The sequence below is a fragment of the Balaenoptera ricei genome, chromosome 12 (assembly GCF_028023285.1).
Source record: "Balaenoptera ricei isolate mBalRic1 chromosome 12, mBalRic1.hap2, whole genome shotgun sequence".
NCBI lineage: Eukaryota > Metazoa > Chordata > Mammalia > Artiodactyla > Balaenopteridae > Balaenoptera > Balaenoptera ricei.
Window position 1 is genome coordinate 93,815,525 of NC_082650.1, and position 21,967 is coordinate 93,837,491.

Consider the following 21,967-nt stretch of genomic DNA (forward strand, 5'->3'; position numbering starts at 1 on the left):
TCCATGCAAATGGAAATCAAAAGAAAGCTGCAGTAGCAATTCTCATATCACACAAAATAAACTTTAAAATAAAGACTATTACAAGAGACAAAGAAGGACACTACATAATGATCAAGGGATCAATCCACAAGAAGAAATAACAATTGTCCACATTTACGCACCCAACATAGGAACACATCAATACATAAGGCAAATGCTAACAACCATAAAATGGGAAACTGACAGTAACACAATAATAGTAGGGGACTTTAACACCCCACTTTCACCAATGGACAGATCATCCACAATGAAAATAAGGAAACACAAGCTTTAAATGATACATTAAACAAGATGGACTTAATTGATATTTGTAGGACATTCCATCCAAAAACACAGAATACACTTTCTTCTCAAGTGATCATGGAACATTCTTCAGGATAGATCATATCTTGGTTCACAAATCAAGCATTGGTAAATTTAAGAAAATTGAAATCGTATCAGGTATACAATCTGACCACAACATTACGAGACTAGATATCAATTACAGGAAAAAAACTGTGAAAAATAGAAACACATGGAGGCTAAACAATACACTACTTAATAACCAAGAGATCACTTAAGAACTCAGAGGAAATCAAAAAATACCTAGAAACAAATGACAATGAAAACACGATAACCCAAAACCTATGGGATGCAGCAAAAGCAGTTCTAAGAGGGAAGTTTATAGCAATACACTCCTACCTCAAGAAACAAGAAACATCTCAAAAAAAGAACCTAACCTTACACCTAAAGCAATCAGAGAAATACGACCAAAAAATCCCCAAAGTTAGCAGAAGGAAAGAAATCATAAAGATCAGATCAGATATAAATGAACAAGAAATGAAGGAAACAATGACAAAGATCAATAAAACTAAAAGTTGATTCTTTGAGAAGATAAACAAAACTGATAAACCACTAGCCAGACTCGTCAAGAAAAAAACGGAGAAGACTCACATCAACAGAATTAGAAATGAAAAAGGAGAAGTAACTGCTGACACAGCAGAAATACAAAGGATCATGAGAGATTACTACAAGCAACTCTATGCCAATAAAATGGATAACCTGGAAGAAATGGACCAATTCTTAGAAAAGCACAACCGTCCAAGACTGAACCAGGAAGAAATAGAAAATATAAACAGACCAATCACAAGCACTGAAATTGGAACTGTGATTAAATATCTTCCAACAAACAAAGGCCCAGGACCAGATGGATTCACAGGCAAATTCTATCAAACATTTAGAGAAGAGCTACCACCTATCCTTCTCAAACTCTTCCAAAATATTGCAGAGGGAGGAACACTCCCAAACTCATTCTACGAGGTCACCATCACCCTGATATCAAAACCAGACAAAGATGTCACAAAAAAAGGAAACTACAGACCAATATCACTGATGAACACAGATGCAAAAATCCTCAACAAAACACTAGCAAACACAATCCAGCAGCACATTAAAAGGATCATACACCATGATCAAGTGGGGCTTATCCCAGGAATGCAAGGATTCTTCAATATACGCAAATCAATCAATGTGATACACCATATTAACAAATTGAAGTAGAAAAACCATATGATCATCTCAATAGATGCAGAAAAAGCTTTCAACAAAATTCAACACCCATTTATGATTGAAACCCTCCAGAAAGCAGGCACAGAGGGAACTTACCTCAACATAATAGAGGCCATGTATGACAAACCCACAGCCAACATCATTCTCAATGGTGAAAACTGAAACCATTTCCACTAAGATCAGGAACACAAAAAGGTTGCCCACTCTCACCACTATTATTCAACATAGTTTTGGAAGTTTTAGCCAAAGCAAACAGAGAAGAAAAAGAAATAAAAGGAATCCAAATCGGAAAAGAAGATGTAAAACTGTCACTGTTTGCAGATGACATGATGCTATACATAGAGAATCCTAAACATGCTACCAGAAAACTACTAGAGCTAATCAATGAATTTGGTAAAGTAGCAGGATACAAAATTAATGCACAGAAATCTCTTGCATTCCTATACACTAATGATGAAAAATCTGAAAGAGAAATTAAGGAAACACTCCCATTTATCATTGCAACAAAAGGAATAGAATACCTAGGAATAAACCTACCTAAGGAGACAAAAGACCTGTATGCAGAAAACTGTAAGGCAATGATGAAAGAAATTAAAGATGATACAAATAGATGGAGAGATATACCATGTTCTTGGATTGGAAGAATCAACATTGTGAAAATGACTCTACTACCCAAAGCAATCTACAGATTCAATGCAATCCCTATCAAATTAACAATGGCATTTTTCACAGAACTAGAACAAAAAATTTCACAGTTTGTATGCAAACATAAAAGACCCCGAATAGCCAAAGCAATCTGATAAAGAAAAACGGAGCTGGAGGAATCAGACTTCCTGACTTCAGACTATACTAAAAAGGCACAGTAAGCAAGACAGTATGGTACTGGAACAAAAACAGAAATATAGATCAATGGAACAGGATAGAAAGCCCAGAGATAAACCCATGCACAGATGGTCACCTTATCTTTGATAAAGGAGGCAAGAATATACAGTGGAGAAAAGACAGCCTCTTCAATAAGTGGTGCTGGGAAAACCAGACAGCTGTATGTAAAAGAGTAAAATTAGAACACTTCCTAACACCATACACAAAAATAAACTCAAAATGGATTAAAGACCTAAATGTAAGGCCAGACACTATTAAACTCTTAGAGGAAAACCCTGGCAGAACACTCTTTGACATACATCACAGCAAAATCCTTTGTGACCCACCTCCTAGAGAAATGGAAATAAAAACAAAAATAAACAAATGGGACCTAATGAAACTTAAAAGCTTTTGCACAGCAAAGGAAACCATGAACAAGATGAAAAGACAACCCTCAGAATGGGAGAAAGTATTTGCAAATGAAGCAACTGACAAAGAATCTCCAAAATATACAAGCAGCTCATGCAGGTCGATATCAAAAAAACAAACAAACCAATCCAAAAATGGGCAGAAGACCTAAATAGACATTTCTCCAAAGAAGATATACAGAATGCCAACAAGCACATGAAAGAATGCTCAACATCACTAATCATTACAGAAATGCAAATCAAAACTACAGTGAGATATCATCTCACAGTGGTCAGAATGGCCATCAACCAAAAATCTACAAACAATAAGTGCTGGAGACGGTGTGGAGAAAAGGGAACCCTCTTGCACTGCTGGTGGGAATGTAAATTGACACAGCCACTATGGAGAACAGTATGGAGGTTCCTTAAAAAACTAAAAATAAAACTACCATACGACCCAGCAATCCCACTACTGGGCATATACCCTGAGAAAACCATAATTCAAAAAGAGTCATGTACCACAATGTTTATTGCAGCTCTATTTACAATAGCCAAGACATGGAAGCAACCTAAGTGTCCATCATCAGGTGAATTGATAAAGAAGATGTGGCACATATATACAATGGAATATTACTCAGCCATAAAAAGAAATGAAATGGAGGTATTTGTAATGAGGTGGATGGAGTTAGAGTCTGTCATACAGAGTGAAGTAAGTCAGAAAGAGAAAAACAAATACTGTATGCTAACACATATATATGGAATCTAAAAAAAAAAAAAATGGTTCTGAAGAACCTAGGGGCATGACAGGAATAAAGACGCAGATGTAGAGAATGGACTTGAGGACATGGGGAAGTGGAAGGGTAAGCTGGGACGAAGTGAGAGAGTGGCATGGACATATATACACTACCAAATGTAAAACAGATAGCTAGTGGGAAGCAGCCGCACAGCACAGGGAGATCAGCTCGGTGCTCTGTGACCACCTAGATGGGTCGGATAGGGAGGGTGGGAGGGAGACGCAAGAGGGAGGAGATATAGGGATGTATGTATACGTATAGCAGACTCACTCTGTTATACAGCAGAAACTTAACACACCATTGTAAAGCAATTATACTCCAATAAAGATGTTAAAAAAAATGCAATACAGTGCACGTACTACATATGTTATATAACACACCAGTTAGGTCTGGGACAGCACTACTTAACTATACACAAGGTATTTCTGTGAATATAAACATTCATACATGATACTTCAGGGTCACATTTTATCAATAAATTGTTAACGAAAAATAAAGCCCTTATTCTTGAAAACTTTTGGCATTTGAAAATGAATATTAAAGGACTATAAACCTATAAAATTTTCATTCTGACTTAACCTGGCTCCACAAATTACCAATATTCATAAAACCTTCAAACTATGCTTTTGAAACATGCAAATGTAAGAAAAGATACACCTATTTTCCCATCCTTCTGATTTACAAAATATAAGGTAATTATGTAAGTTGATAATTGGAGGAAATGAGAAAAAAGCAGAAGAGGTCAGGAAAAGTCAACAACAAAAAATTTAAGACTAGGCTAATGGAGGATCCGTAACAAAAACCACAGAACTAAGAGTCTGCTGCTGTGCACTCTGAGGGGGTTACTACCTGTGTGTATCGTTTTTCTCTATGGCTGAAAAAATATGTTTTGATAGAGACACACACATATTCATAGGTATTTTGATAGAGACAAACACATATTCATAGATAATCTTACATGTCTATTTTCTCTTCGTCTCCAAGCAGCTAACTCTTTAGAAGCTAGTTCTTCTGGACTCATTCTTATAAGGTGATCAGGGGTTACTTCTCCTTTTAGCACTTTTTTAAATAATATCTGGAGGTATTTAAAAATGGGAAGGAAAGGAGAGAAAAACATTTTTAAAAGAACAAAGAGCTGCTGTATAGAAACTTGTAATAAACGAAGATGAAATTTTGAAACCTTATTTACAAATGTTTAATGATTCACGTATTACCTCCTGCAAAGAGAATAAATGACAGCCTTGTGTTCTGGAAAGTTAGCATCTAAGGTAGCTAAATACACATTTTGTATAAAAACCAAGACATAATGGAGAAGCATGTATGGTGAAGTCATTACAACACCTTTGCAAAGTTGTATTAAGTCTTCCCAGGGACACACACTGTCACAATAGCCAACCCATGACTGTATAGTAGATACTGCATAAAAGAACTTCACTGAATGTGATGTCTTTCATATTTTTAAGATTTCATATGTTTAAATCCTAACAGGCTTAGAGGGGACTCCAGAGCAAAGAACCAACTATAAGAAAAAACCTGAAGGATTAAATACTTACTTGAAGAAAAGCTTTCAGATTATGTAATTTAAAAAGTATCTGATCCCCTGCACCATGATGGTAGATTGTACAATGTAGATTTTTCTTACGTAGCTGTTAGCATACTTCAAGAAAATACCTCATATCACACACTACGGCAAATACCATTACACAAACTGACAAACTGATATCACTCATGTGAAAACGTTGTAAAACTTAAACAAATGTGTAAGGAGTTTGCATCTACACCCACAGCTTTCAGATTTCCTCTAAGTCCCAGGAAGAGATTAAGGATTCAATTAGAGTTTACTCCACTGCTAAAAGATTCTTAGAACTAGTCATATTTAAATTAATAACAATATTTTAAAACAGCTTTCATTTTTACCAAAATATAAATTATTTTCTTAAGCAGTGTATCTCTATTTTCAAATTTACATCAGAAGTATTAAATACATAGTGTTACAAATTTTGGTTTCACAGTGTTTTTGAAGAATACATATGAATGATTTTTTTAATAAACTGGATTAAACAAGGGACATAAAGGAAAGAAAACTCACATCAATCGAGTTAAGATAGATTTAGTATTTTATATTTTAATAGACATTGCATAACACTAGTCACCACTGTGCAGAATTCATAACTCAGTTCAGTAGCAAAAGACTTTACTAAAACTACTGGTCTCACTTCAAGAAATAAATTATAGATCTATTGTATGAAAATCATAAATCCCTATGTATTAATTAGGAAAGTCGGAAGCATAAAGATCCAGACATGAACAAAACATACTTACATTGTTTTTAGGATCTTTCAGATTGAACATCAAACTTCTATATTTGTTCTTATATTTAGCATCTGTGTCCCGAAAAAAAGAGAAAAGCTCTTTTTCAATTTTTGTGGCAACTTTTGCTGCCTTTTCCTCTGGTACCTTCAAATTTGAGTCTGTAAGTCTTAAAATTAGAATAATTCAATTATTTTCCAAATACATGAAGCGTATATTATTCAATCTTCTACAATAGCAACACGTGTTACCTTTTCATAAGAATATCTTTGAGAGAATGCCGGACGCTCTGTCGGATCTGGTCTGTGGAAGGCTTGGAGGCAAGAGCTGCCGGAGGATGTGCACCAGGAGGGCCCTTTTCAGTTTTCTTCTTCTTTGTCTCTTGCTTCTCATGAGCACCTAATTTAAATAAATATCAAAACTCACTAAATTGCTTTTAAAAAGATATTTTCCTTTTTAATGCATAATATAAGTTGACTGATTAAAAATCACTATTTTAAAATCATAAGATCAGACTCCATATTCCACACTGAAATATTCCTGACATTGAAATTCTAATCTATGTATGATGAGAGATGATAACTTATTGTGGTGTGTCACTGTGCAATATATACATATATCAAATCATTACACTGTACCACTGAAACTAATGTTATATGTCAATTATACCTCAATAAGAAAAAAAAGTTCTAAATGAATTTTAATTACAAATTAAGTGAGTAAAAAGTGGCCCTAATGCTATAAAATGTATATACCCCTTTCCCATATTAGATAATGGTTTTTAGAGCTACTTTTCATATATATATATAATATATATACCTGTAAAAAACTATTTAGAAAAATTGATCTGAACTTATTAGGTGTGCAGATAATGTAATGTCCTTACTAATACCACAAAATTGATGTATCTCCTCTGGTTTTAAAACAATTGTGTTAATCTGAATGTTAAGCTTTTCAAATGATTTTTCATTCCATCATTACTAATTTATGCACATCTTCAGAATCTCAATGTCCTACAAACTCCTCATTCCAACAATTCTTAAATCGATCATTTTTTTATCATTCATGTCCTCACTTTCCCACACAGCCAACTTTGGCCAGGGAGCCCAACACCTACCATTCCATTGCAGCCTGAACATCTTAATTCTCTCTCCTTTAAACATCTGCATTGGCGAAAGCCACAACCTGGTGAAAGCTAACTTTTACCCTTCACCCAAATAGCCTGCAAACAGCTGAAGGTAACTGGAGAGAGTAAGCACTGGTGCTGACAGATCTCACTTTAAATTTACAACCACAAATCTCAAGTAGAGAGCTCAATCTGCCACCCTAATCCTATTAAACTGTCCTAGTAAATTTGCTCTCCCACTTTCCAAAAGTGTATTTTATGCTTTTTCTCCTTTCTTCTCAAACCAATAATACCTCCAACTTCGACCTCATTTGATTTTCTCACTTCATATTTCACTGAGGAAGCAAAAGCAGTGTCAGCTATTTTCCCATCACCAAACCTACTAACGTACCTCATGTGTCCCCGCTCCTTCCACATGCAGCTTTCCCTACTGTTACAATGCATCAGCCGTCCTTTCCTATGACCAACCCCTCCAGGAGAATCCTATTTCCCTCTGATCTCTTCATGGATTTTGAACCTCAACTATCGCCTCTCTCTCTCTCCCACATCATCTAATTCTCTCGCTACTGGATCATTCCCATTAGTCTTACAAACATGCTATAATATCTCCTTAAAGAGATATCCTGACCTCATATCCACCTCTAGCCACTACACCATTTCTGTTCCCTTTAACAGCAAAATTCCTTGAAAGAGTTATTCATAATCACTATCTCCAGTTCCTCACCCACCATCCTTCCATACGCCACTGTAATTGGCTTTTGTCCCCACTGCTCCACCAAAACAGCTGTCTAGACAGCATTTGACACAACTGATCATAACCTCCTTCTTGGAACTTCACCTGGCTTCCAGGCCACCATGGTCTTAGTTCTCTTACCTCAAAGGCCATCTCTTAGTCTCCTTTGCTGGATCCTCTCTCCCTCCCAAGTTCTAAATGCTGATGCACCCCAAGGTCTCTGCTTCTGCCCCTTCATCGTCAAACTCTCTCTGTAGCTCTTTATATCTAAGTGCATGATTTAAAATAACACCTATGCACTGATAAACCCCAAATTTATATACCATTGCCCAAAGTCCAGACTCATCAGCCAAAAATTTACTCAAAACATCTCCACTTGGATCTCTAATACCCATCTCAAAGTTAAAATACCCATATTTTTCAATTTTCCTCCCCAATCTCTTTCTCATCTCTGCAAATAGCACCAACACTGATCTAATCATCTGCTAAGACTCTTCCTTCCTTCACCTACCTACACCTAATCCATCAGCAAGTTCTGATGGATTAAGTCTACTATAAAATATATCTGAATCTGATCACTTCCCTCACTGTACCTCTGTTCCAAGCTACCACTCTTTCTTTCCTAGGATACAGCTAAAGACTCCTAACCAGTCTACTCTCCTCCTCTCCTATCCTCCTACAGTCCAGTCTCCACAGAAAACCACAGCGAGCCATCACTCTCTTGTACAAATTCCTCTGAAGGTTCCCCATTATATTGAGAACAACAACAACAAAAAACTCCTGTCATGGCCTCAAAGTTCCTACATAATTTTGTCTAAACTCACCTTCCGCCACCATTCTATCCCTTGTGTATTACATTCTAATCATTGCACAGTGATTTTCTTGCTCCTCAAATGCAGAGACTATCTCCACCTCAAAGCCTTCAGCTTGGCTGTGCCCTCTATAGATTCCTTCCTCCCAAACAACTCTGTATCCCTTTAGATTCCACAGCACATTACCGCCTCCATTCTCTCTGAAACAAACTCCCCCCACTCTCCTTGACCTTGACTCTCTATCCCATTACTCAACTTTTTCTTTATAGTGCCTAAAATTCTCTAAAAATAGCACACCATTTTATCTGTCTACCCATTATCTGTCATTTCCCATTGGTATTTAAGTGCCATGAGGGCAGGGGCCTTATCTTACTAAGTTCATTAGTACTTCCCCAGAATTTGGACCAATAATTCTTATTTCAAGTAGGGTCAATCACCTGAACTATTTTTCTTGCCTTTAAAATGTAAAAGTTTTTAAATTTCCCTAAATATACTAACTGAAAGTGTATGAAATAAAATATAAATACATTAGTATATAATAATTTCTAGTATTCTTACTACCTGGTTTTGAAGCTTTTTCTCCTGTGCAAATAACAGTTGTAGACTCTTTTGTTATTTTTTCACTTTTTTCTTCTGAGGATCTCCGAGGTAAAACTGGTTGTCCCATCTTTCGAAGAGGAGCTAGCTGCCATTTTTTAATTTCACTATCCCTACAGTCTGATGAGTTTTTGCCTTCACCAGACTCCTAGGAAAAATAGAATTTAATTCATTAGAATGAAAACTACTAAACTATCTTTAAATACAAAGCAAGCCTCCTGAGCATGTGGATGAAAAAAATTAAACCTAATTAGTATGACAACCTATTAAGATATCAAACATATTCCACTCTTTAGCCCAATAACTGTTTTTTGAAGATACATAAAACTCAATTAACTGCAAAAAGGACCTTCACCGTTTCATCCAAAATCCATTTGTTAAGCACCTATTTTCTGCAGAACACATAATAGTCTGTAAAGGGGAACTAAAAAACATTGAGAAATAATGGCATTAGAAAGAAAATTAGGTATAAGATAGTAAGAGTTCTCTTCGTCGGCTGCAGATATGAAAAAAAGGGGGGGGGAATTGTGGAGAAATCAATTATCTGTATTTTTTACGACTTTCTAGAACAAATGAAGTCACATTTACCTATAAATGTATCAAATTCTCAGTGTACCTACTGGCAATTTTAACTCCTATAAGGTAGAACCATCAGGACACCTATTATTTTTGTCCTAATTATAACCCACAAAGAACTACAAATGAAACCAGAATTCTGAGACCCTTGGGAGTTAATTAATCACATCATACCAGATTTCCCTGGTGGGGAAGTGGTTAAAAATCCGCCTGCCAATATGCAGGGGACACGGGTTTGAGCTCTAGTCCGGGAAGATCCCACATGCCGCGGAGCAACTAAGCCTGTGTGCCACAACTACTGAAGCCCATGAGCCTAGAGCCCGTGCTCCACAAGAGAAGCCACTGCAATGAGAAGCCCACACACCACAATGAAGAGTAGCCCCCGCTCGCCCCAACTAGAGAAAAGCCCACACACAGCAACGAAGACCCAACGCAGTCAAAAAATAAATAAATAAAATTTATAAAAAAAAAAAAATCACATCATACCAGTGAGAAGAATACTTGTGTATAGAAATATAATCATAGTTTTTAAGAAGACAGAGTATATACAAAAAATCGATTTTCTCTAGACTGAGAATCCTATAATTTTTTATTTACTTGTTTATTTTCTACCTCTCTAACTAGACTTACTTGAGAGCAGGATCATTTGTCAATCAGTCATACATACTCAAACCTGGTACCATGCTTGGCACACAATAGGAACTCAATAAATGGTTCAACATAAAATCTAGGGATAAGAAGTGATATTTAAAAAGCAGATTACATCAACTAAAATCAGACTAGTCAAATAAGATTCAACAGTTCAGTATCAAAAAGAAAAGAAAAGCAGTAATCACTTGGCTCATGTATTTATTTACAATATCAGACTAACCTCGGTTCCTTTTCTGATACAGAGACTGGATAGAGGGGTTTCTCAAAACATTCACAATGTTAATGTTTTATAACGTCTTTTTAGACAAGATGGAGATAACTCAACTGAATGACAAAACAATGAGCTATATTTCTGAATGGCCAAGAAATTGTACCCAAGAAATGATGATTAAAAGTTAACAGAACCTTTCCAAAGGCTTGCTATAAACTGTTTTCAATGGCACGCTCAGTTCTATATTATCAATTACTTTGGTGCTAATCAAATCAACAGAAAAAGTAATAGTAAATATCAGAAGGACATAATCTGATTCTCAGAAAGTCTTGGCAGACAGAAAACGTTGGATGCCACAAGGATTTGGCAAACTGGAACTTAATCCAGATTTGTCACGTAAGGAGTGTCCCAAGAACTGAGTTTGTAAATAATGGAGACGGTTTTAGAGAAAACATGCTTATGTTCTTCAATCTGAATGGTCGAATTAAAATATTTCCAAGGTTCCTAATTTATGTTCGTTGTGTTTTGGAATATTATACTTGACCATCCACATATATTTGTTGCCAGTGCTTCCTCCCTAGCACTACCTACAAGAATAACAAATCAATGATTAGAAAAATCATAGGAAATAAAAAAGTAGACAATGAAAATAAAATTTAATCAGATAAAGTGCTGTGTCCTTTGTACATTTCTCCTGTAATTGACTAAATATCTTGAAATTTCTATTTAGAAAATACTTTAAGAAGGTAGTCGAAAATGTAAGATGAGGGAAAACTGACAACTTTTTAAAAGGCCACATTTTAAGAGGAACATTATGAGATATGGGTTCCAAGCAAATATTGGAACAAAAATCAAAAGAACTAAGATTACTTTTCCTTACAGAGAGAACTCTTCCACTTGAAAATAACAATGCCAAATGTGGTTTTATGGATTCATAGATATTTACGGACTGAAAAGCTTTTTAGAAAAACTTCTCAGCAAGCACAATTTATACCTACCACCACAAAGCCTCACACACATTCTACCACAGAAAATCCAAGTACCAAACTAGAGACTAAAAATAGCACAAAAAACTGTAAGAAATAAGATCTGCATATTTTGAAGATGTCACTACCTGGTTTCACCAAGACTGACAAAACATTTTAAGTAAAAACCCATTTCTACGGAAAAATAAATGTGCAAATGTACACAACAGTGAAATCTAAAGAGAAATTTCAAATTCGCAGTCAGCCCAAGTTCTTAAATAAAAAGAATGCATTAATTAGAGGCTCACCCGTTTCAAAATTTTGACCTTGTGCTTCACTGTATCATCTATATATTTGGTTTTGTCATTTGTTGTAGTGTGCTTTGATAACCCAAGCTTTTCATATTCCATTGCTTTATCTTCACTATGGACTTCAACTTTAGCCTGGTTTCCCAAAATATCTGGATCTACTATTTCAGTCTTTTTATCTTCTTCGGCACAACATTTCACACACACATATTCTTTGTCTTCCTCTCCCATTTGCTGTGCTTGAGAAAGACTTAACCCAACACAATCACCATGAAACCAGTCATCACATCTCCCACAGCCAACCATAAACCTGGAAAGAAAAAAAAAAAGAACACTTTGATTCGATACATTTTCTTAAAAACCAATGCTGAGTGAGCCTAAATTGAATTTTTAATATTTTTCCAGTATTTTGCATGTTTTCTGTCTTTACCCATTCTATCAGTTCAACATGGAGTTTCCAAAGAACATTCTATGAAAATGGATCTTTTAAGAAGTCAAACATTTCCCCTCTAGTATGAGTGAGAAAATACTGGGGGGGAGGTGGACACACAAGGATAAAAATAAAGGGCAACTGACCTTTGTCAGCATACTGTACAGAATAACAACGTATAGAATAACAGTATTTCTCCACTGAGAAGGGCGATAAGCTGTGATAATCTGATCACAGACAACCTATCAAAGTTACAACTACATTTACCACAAAGACCTGAAATCATACATAAAATTGGAGTCACTTATCCAACTAATCATTTTAAATAACAAAGAGAAAAACCAGATGCAACAAAAATGCAACTCAAAAACTAACATAGTGGAGCCTCACAAATTGTTCCTTATTAACCACCTTAACTATATATATATAACTATTCTTTGAGCTCAAAATATTCTGGTTCATGGTGTCACAATGATTTAGCTGAAGGATCTTTTTATGTACTTCTGAGCATGGGCTTCCTTACTTCTTGACCTTGTACTTTAGATAATAAACTTGTTTTCCCAAATAATGACCAAATTATATCAACATGAAGATATTACTATTCAGGGTGAATTTTTTTTAAAATTTCCAAACACTCTCCTTATATTTTCCCTTTACTGCATTTTATCTAAGAAATAATTTCACTAACCAATGAAAAAGTCCAAGGACAGATTTATGACTCTAAAAAGTTTGTTTTTCTAACTTAGAAAGAATATCTGTAATTATTTTAGAATAAAATAGCAAAACAGATATATAAACAGCAATTTGAGGGTGAAATTACCTTTTTCACATACTTTTCAACCCATTATTAAGAAAATGACAAAGCTCACTTAATCATGTTTAACATTTTCCTTTTCTTCAGGTTAGTAATTCATGGTATGTTTGAAAGATTTAGGAGAATTTAAGTATATTCTTTAATGATCTAAAGACTTTGTGCTGATTTCAGTAATAGTGGCACAAGCAACAGTGACAAAAGTCCTTTTAAAAACCTATCGTCCAACAGGAAGATGTTAAAGGTAATATACTGTGTGATATGGCCAACCCTCTCTAAATATACCAGTGGTCCTGTTTTAATGTAGAAACTGTAAGAATCAGAATGCTGAGTTTCAAACCTTACAGGATGTCTTGAAAAAGTCATGCCAAATACCCCACCCCCCCAATTGCAGACCACTCTATTCTTCTTCCTCTCTCATGTGCCTTTCCACTGTGGACCAACCACTGCCGTGCACCAAGGAAACTTGACTTCTTCATGTCTACAATTCACCATTCTTTACCCTAACTGGCGAGGCTTGTGCTAGCTTTTCCAGATAAGTCGTCATTTCCTCAATGGTTCATTTTAAAACTTAAAACAAATTCATTAAAAAAAAAAAACACCTCATGCCTTAAGTAAAAATAAATAAAAATACAGAATATTTTGGATTCACAGCTCTAGTGAGAAAACTTTCCAACAATGTGGTATTTGTCTGCAAGACAGAAATGGTTTCTCTAGGTTTGGGAGACTTTAGATGGGTCCATGCATGTTTCAGTGATACAGATCATACAGCCAACAGAAAAATACTAAGTTTGAAAAATACAGATACTTAAAAGCTCTTCTATTTCAGATTGCAAAGTTGTAAGAACTCCTATTTCTTGAAAGCAACTATCTAAGTTGAATTCTTTTGAAATACTGAAGGAAAGCTAATGTGATTTCCCATCTCAGCTATATTAATAATTTCTTCAAAGCAAGCCTGGAATAGTTTCAATAGGACACATACTATGACCATGGCTATGCTTTTGCCCCAAATCCAAATCGAACAAACCTATTAGGAAACTTCAAATCTTTATTCAACCAGGAGAGAGTCATTTTATGATGTGGAATGTATTCATTATATCACCATGCCCCAAGTTTATTTATGGAAATGTCTCCTAAGAAGCTCTGAAACACAAAACTACAGTGCCATCCAGACATATCTTAATAATAAAATTTTAGATTTTATATAAAAATAATGCAGTTAAAATCTTGAGAAATCAAAACAAAAAATGACATTGATAAAAATAATTACATGCCCTAGAGGTAAATGTAATTGATTCACTTGAAAGTGAAACTGGAAAATTTCAAAAAAGGAAATATTACCAGTATTATGAACTTTATTAACCATATATATTTTTTTAAGTGGCCTATCACAAAAATAGAAGATACACTGTCTTCCGTTTTCATATTACTCCTCATGGCTTAAAAAGGGAGAGGGAGTATGGATCAAATAGCTAACATAATTACCCTCCCATTTTCTGCTCTGTCCTTGAAGTTCTGATTACCAAAAGGCAAAATCACTCAAAGGTAAGACTATAACCCGGGTGTTAAATATTTCACTAAAAAAAATTAATGTGTGGTAAAAGATTAACTCTGAATTAACTGGACCAAGTCAGCATGAAATCAGTTAAATGGAAAAGTTCAGAAATATTTGTTTTGTTCTCCTACTGTTATACATTCATACACAAAATTTTAAATCCTACTATAATTTAAACCTAATTTAAAATGTAATCTTAATTCTAATCTTTTTGGCACAAACCAAAATATATTCTTAGAAAATTTTCAAGTTTCTTCAAAGTAAACCACAAAAGCAACATTGAGAATTCCTGTTCTTAAAAAGTCATGTCACAAATTCACTAACAATGGAGCTGTTACAAGATGAACCATTAAGTTCTGATAAGTGGTTCCTTTAAGTAACAACTAAGACTGTATTACTGTGAATGTATATGTACTCATTCTTTTCTAGGGTAAAATGATTTTATTCCACATAAACATTAAATCATTGTTTTTGTCACTAACAATCTAATCTGCAGAGAAAAGTACTTTTCTATCAAACTCTTAAACTCCTGAGAAAAACCAGAATCACTTTCTCTAAGAGAAAATTTCCTTCTCAGAAAAAGGTTTCTTGTTTGAGTACAAAGCTATGACTCCATTACGCTAAGGATATTTTTTTGTTTCTAAATTTCATCCAATGAACTAATCTCCTACAACTGGGCAAGAAAGTGAAACTGAAGATACAAATGTCATCTGGAGAGGTAGGGAAATACTAGAAACTACAAGATAGGTATTATGAAAAGACTAAGACTTCTTCCTTCCAAAATGCCAACTGACTTATGTTTAAAAGACGTTCAAAGGTAAGTTTTTAAAAAAGTATTAAATAGTCTGGCTTTTAAAGTAATAAATATACCTTAGCTACAAGGCTGAATCAGGAAAATAAATGGAAGCCAAAACAACAGCATGAAGTGTAAACTGGGAGGCAGTCAATGCCTACTGTCTTTAGGATGCATACAGAAGTCGCTTATGGTCAAATATCATTTGGCCATGCCATGAATGAATCGGTATTTAAAAATATAATTTCCAACTGGAAGCACATATAGGAAGCTAACCTCAGTTGCAATACATGTAAAATGCTGAAGAGTTATAATCTTTACAGAAGTAAATTTGTCACAAGTGCTAAAAAAATGTCGTATTAACAAATAGCTTTCAATGAATGTAGCTGGCGCATGAGATCAAAGATACGGAAGAAAGTTATTTCCACGTATGTCCTTCCTAATAAATTCATATTCTTACACATGGATTAAACTAGGAAAATTACATGCTACATGACAGGTGCATTTTTTGAGTAACCTCAATATATACAAGCAGAGTGCATCAAAGAAGTAGTGAAGGCTAGTTAATATGTAAAGAAAAAAACAATCAATTACTTAGGCTTCTTTATTCACAAAATTGAATGTGAAATGCTGCTTCCAAAATTGATAGTTTCCAGTATTATTACATATTATTCATGTCGATTACATAGGGTAAACTCAAAATCCCTACACATCTAATATTCTAAGTCATTTTCCAGACTGGGGCAAAGAAACTCTAGGTTTTATAGGTTAGATCCAAAAGGCAGCCTTAGGTAAAAAACAATGGGACTTAACAATCTTCATTTTAGGAAAATAACTGATATTGGTGAAGTGACAGTCATCATTCAAAAGCCTGGGCAAACTCCTGAGGACCATGCCATCATAACAGAAGTTTATCTCCAAAAAAGTTACATTATAACATGTCTTCCAACTCTAGGCCAAAGTTTCATTTCAGAAACTCATTCAGTTTAAGGCTCCTATTTCATACTCTGACAACATGTCAGTATGATGGTTTTTAGAAGATGCTGGCAAAGAAAAGAGGGCTAACTTAAAAAAGCACTTACAAGGACCATCTAGCCCTTAATTCTCTTAGGCCCACTTTAGAATATTTGAATAAGGTGTTTTAAACAAAAAAGCATAAACAGCACAAAAGTGAGGGCAAGTGTAGCACTATATTCAAACAAGTCACAAGTTTTAAAAACTGGAATATGCTGTTATAAAGTAACCACTGACACTAAAAATAGGCCATGGGCTGAATCACAAATGAAAAAACCCCTTGACATAAAAGTTATTTTTTACAGAATAGCCCCAAGAACTCCCAACCACACCCTCCATACCAAAATAATGTGTTACAATGCACTGCACTAAACTGTCCCTCCCTAAAGAGTTTCATTTTCATGTAATCTAATTGTGCTGGGAAATCGTTCTAATATTTACTTTCATGAGTAAAGATAATATTACAATGTGCAAGTTACAATGTTCTTTTATCATATCAATGTTGATAGAAGTTCCAACAGCAATCTCAACACTTGAACAGGATAATCTTGTAGCTGGAAACTCCACTTCACCTCTTGTTCTCTTTTTCTCAAAAAGCTAGCAAATAAAAAATACATGGGCGGGGAGGGTGGCAGTGTCATAAAACTATAGAATACTGAATCCTAAGGAAAGAATGACAACGGCAGTGCTACAAAATCACTTCCTAAAAGATCAGAATTCACAAGAAACCCAAATCACTAGAACATTCAGAAACAAAATACATGTTTCACTCCATTCCATGTTACATACAAAATTCCCCTGTGTCATTTAACAGTTGTTTTAGCTATCAAATTTCATTCTAAGGTCACGTTTGATAGTTATGAAGTAGTGGTATTAAGTCATAGTAAGTGTGCTTCATTTGAAAGTATATATATAGAATTTCCATTATGCCCTTCACAATTTATTACTAGTTCTTCTCAAGCCAAACAAAATAATATATAACTTACAGACCCAAAGCACTGTAACAATTTTCTGATTTTTTTTTTAAGATGCAATGACTAAATTACACTAACTGGTTACAATGATAAAACATTTCCATATATACCAGCTTCTGGTCAGACTATGCGTTTTGAAGTTTCTAGGACAGCATATTTGTAAATTCAGTGGCTCCATCTTACTATCATATATCCAGGATTGATGAGGGGTTTCTGTTTGTGCAAAAGTCTTTGTATGTTAAATAATCTCTTTCTATAAAAAGTTCTCACACTAATCCGACCCTAAAAAAAAGCAATTTCTCTTTAATGTACGTATCACATATACATACACACCCACACCCACACACACACCTGTTGCCATGCGGTTTTTTGCAAAACCCACACTGCTTGCTGGGAGTCCAGACATATTTGCTCTCAAATGAAGAGCTATGATCTGAGCCTTCCCGTCTTACAGTAGCTATATTATCTGGGATGAACAACGGTGGCTCATCCAAAGAAAAACTTCTGCTGCTTCTTCTCTGACGGGGTTGTAGGCTCTTCTCAGGTTTTTTCAATTTCAATTTATCCTCTTCCTTAAAATGTTCTACACCACCTGTGTGCTCAAGCTCTTCCTTCACATGACTACTGGTTCTCGCTGCTGGAGCCGGCGGCTGGGGCTTATGGCACTGCTTCTGGCTGGAATGCAGCAAGTGCCCAGTTTGTGCAGCAGGATGAGGCTCTTTTGAGCAACCAGGGTGACCGAGAGGCTTTTCACTCAAAGAATGAGTCAAGGGTTTGGAAATCTGTACTAAATTTTGATCTTGTGATATCTTTCTGAATACAGAATGAGCCTGATTTTTCACAGATTTAACCCCAGAATTGCAACTCTGAAACTTTGAATCCTTATCAACTTGTTTCTTTCTCACTTTGACTGGCCTATGAAAATTTTGCTTAGATTCTGATTCATCAGCATTTCGCTTCACACTTTTGACATTAACTTTAGTTATGTTATGCATTAATTCATGCTTTGCTCCAACAACTTTTTTCCGAGTATCTGTGGTCATGGTTTGCTTAGAATGAATTACAGGTTTTGTGTGTTTGGGTTTTATGTTTTTTGACTCTAAGCAAGAAACACTATTTGACTGGCTGTCTCTGTCATCCTGAAGGTTTGCTGTTTCATGAGACTCCATTTTAATACTTTCAACAATATTCAACTGTTTTGAATTTTGGTCAGGTGCATCACCAATAGCATTTTCTAAAATATTACTTTCTGGTTCAAAAGCACTAGTATTAACCACCTCTAAGTTTGATTTATTAAATCTGGTGCCCTCCAACTGCTTATCATTAGACTCTGTGTCTTTACAATAAGCCATTTCCATTTCACTTCTTTGAAGGGAGTTCTCAGCTTTATCAGCAACTTCCACGCTATCTTTCAATTCCAAACTACATTCATTTACTTCATCCCCAGAACCAGACAAACTGACGAGGTTCTTTTCTTTCTCATTTGGGTTTGTACAAGCAGCATTGCCAGAGAAAGCAACGGAAGATGCAGGTTCCTCACTGACACTGTCATCTTCGTGGGGTAATTTTATTGTCTCCTTTGATTCTTGTTCAACTTCTCCTTCTGCCTTCATTTCTTCAACAACAGTCCCATCCATTTTACTTGAAGTGGAATCGTTCCGTTCATGTTCTTCTTTATCTGAGAACTTAAACAATGGGCTAATAGTCTTGGCTTTCCGTTCCATCAGAGTTTCATTTTTCTTCTCTTCAATACTAACACAAGTCTCTGAAAGGAGTGGACAGTTTGACTCGTGAGATGGCACATCTGCTTCTGCCTGGTTATTACTCTTCTGCTCAGAATCTAACCCAGCTCCATCCTTCACGTCAAGACAAGACGGAACTGCGGCTCCGATGGGTCCACTGTGTCGGCGGCTCCTCCTGCTCTCTTTCTGGTGCTCGCGTTTCGGTGACTCGCCAACTTCTTCTTTCATCTGACACCTTTCTTGTTGTTTCACCCCTGCTTTAGGGGCAGACACAGTCTTCCCTGATGCCTTTTTTGTGCTATTTAAAGGTGCTGCATTTGAACGCTTGGCAATAGTGCTCTGTCGCAAACTTCTTATTTGTTCTATCACAAGGGAAAAAAATAAATAAAAAAAACTTAGTTATTTTGCCATGTGTTTTTATTTCAACGCAATTTAGAATACATCACTTCTTTATTCTGAGCTATAAAATTTATTTTCCCATTTCAAAGAAAATGTACTGACATCTACTCATGATGATGGTTACATTTTTTATTCACTTATCAAAGTTCTATAATTCTGGGGCAGAAAATAATCTGTATAAAATTCAGACTGATATTATACTTTACAGTAAGAAATATTTTCATCAAGCTTCTTTTCTATGAAAGTAAGCTGGGGGTAAAATCAATGAGGTTCCTTGATATTACTACCCATCTTAAAGCAAGGCTGTCATACAGTTGTAAACATTAAATACCTTTAAGTATATAAAACCAAACAAATCCGGGTGCCAATAAAATCTGAACTAAACCACCTATCACAAACAGGATCTGTGTGAGTTTCAAAGCACAGCCTCAAAAGAACTCTAATGTCTTTATGAATGTGCTTCCCTTATATCTCCATTTTAGCATTCAAGCTATTGCTTGAATAGCTTGAATATTTTAAGAAATGAAATATACACTAGAGTACTAGACACAGATCAACAAAAAAAGAAATTATAATTAAAGAGATTTAAACCAAGAAAATGTATCATAAGGGAAAATGCGGAAAGTATGAAAGTAATTTAATAAAGCTTCCCACTTGCAACAATGCTCCTAACAAAGAATCCACTAACTGAGACTTTCCTCCTTTCCCTAGCTGGATACATCCCCAAGGGAAAAAGAAACACAAAGTGAAAAGAAATTGGAAAGAAAGCTAAATAATTCACTAAGAAAAAATAATAATAATAATTCACTAAGTAAAAACACAACCCACAAACTGAAATACAAAATAAGAAGCTATATCCAAGCCTATGCATATCCAATACCTCTGAATCAACTGTATGAAAACTGAACATCACAAATTTTTAAAAAGTCTCCTTCCTTTTTAATGCAAAACGCTACTATGCACCAGTATTTAGAACATTTTCCTAATTTGTCACGTATCACTGAACCTGAACTGTGAAACTCTTACAGAAGGTGTCACAGGTCCTCCTCATTTGTCTCTAACAGTCCTGGTTGATGCTTGCAGTCATGACACTCAAAAGTGTCCCCATTTGGACAATAAATTACACGGTCATCCTATTTTAGAGACCCTTTCTAATTCCCCAGGACTCGGCACAATATTTGGTCATCAGGTAAGTACCCAACAACTTTAAAAACTTACTTAGTAGATCATGAACCACTCATGCTCAGCTATATAACATTTTAAAATAACTAAAATTTTAACAGTTTGTTATTAATATTTAGATAATTTTTAAAGCTCTGAAGACAGCCTGTAATAATTTATAGCTCTACTATATTTATATGCCCTGAAATAAAATAAATGAAGAACTTTTAACACCCATTACGTAAGTGGTTGATAAATGAATAGCACATTCAACTGTGAAGGTATTCAAATAAAAAATTGTTTTCCAATAGTAATTGATTAACTGACAAAAGATAAAGTAACTCTTTCTCCTCTAACTATAAACTGCCTTAGTTTGAAGCCGGGCGGTGTACGCCAAACATTACCATTATTTGTCTATAATGTTCATTCTACTCTTTTTGTTTCTCAAAGTCACAAATATATACCAAATAATCAATTTTTTTAAAAACTGAGGAAAAGATGAAGAAGTAAATATATGCATCTGAGCTAATAATCCACTTCTCAAAACCGCACATTAAAGCTATACAAAAGCTATGAATCTAAAAGGAAAGAAAGGACCAATGCCTAAGAATTTAATGAACCATGCCTGTGTAGTGAAGGCACCATTAAAATCCAAAAGGAGGGGTTTCAGAGAGCTTCTGAATGGTGAAGTAGAACACCTCCACGTGCCACAGTGCTTGCAGGGCTCCCAGCTCCAAGAGGACTGAAGGTTCTTTGTTCTTGACCTAACCCTATGAATCTCTTCATCTGGCTATTGGTTCCTGTGCTTTAACATCCTCTGTAATAAACCACTCATCTGAAAGTTTTGCTGGACATTGGTTTCTACTCTGACAGTTATTTTCCCTCAGCACATGACAAATGACAGTCAACTGCTTCCCGGCTTCCATTCTTGCTATTAATAAGGCACCTCTCAGTGTAACTGCCGTTCATTTTTTTGCCATGTGGCTGACAGGGTCTTGGTGCTCCGGCCGGGTGTCAGGCCTGTGCCTCTAAGATGGGAGAGCCAAGTTCAGAACACTGGTCCACCAGAGACCTCCGGGCTCCATGTAATATCAAATGGCAAAAGATCTCCCAGAGATCTCCATCTCAACTCTAAAACCCAGCTCCACTT

At 35.4% G+C, this 21,967-nt stretch overlaps 1 protein-coding gene across 5 annotated transcripts in view; it reads right to left on the minus strand.

The window, feature by feature from the left end:
* PHF3 (PHD finger protein 3) overlaps positions 1 to 21,967 on the minus strand; it is a 97,806-nt gene that overhangs the window by 15,270 nt on the left and 60,569 nt on the right. For all 5 annotated transcript variants that reach the window (XM_059941840.1, XM_059941838.1, XM_059941837.1 and 2 more), the window contains 6 exons: positions 17,867 to 19,619; positions 11,939 to 12,248; positions 9,192 to 9,375; positions 6,211 to 6,358; positions 5,972 to 6,128; positions 4,608 to 4,724 (listed from right to left, as the gene is read on the minus strand). In XM_059941840.1, the coding sequence (XP_059797823.1) occupies positions 4,608 to 4,724; positions 5,972 to 6,128; positions 6,211 to 6,358; positions 9,192 to 9,375; positions 11,939 to 12,248; positions 17,867 to 19,619 (2,669 nt within the window). The remainder of the gene's footprint in view (positions 1 to 4,607; positions 4,725 to 5,971; positions 6,129 to 6,210; positions 6,359 to 9,191; positions 9,376 to 11,938; positions 12,249 to 17,866; positions 19,620 to 21,967) is intronic.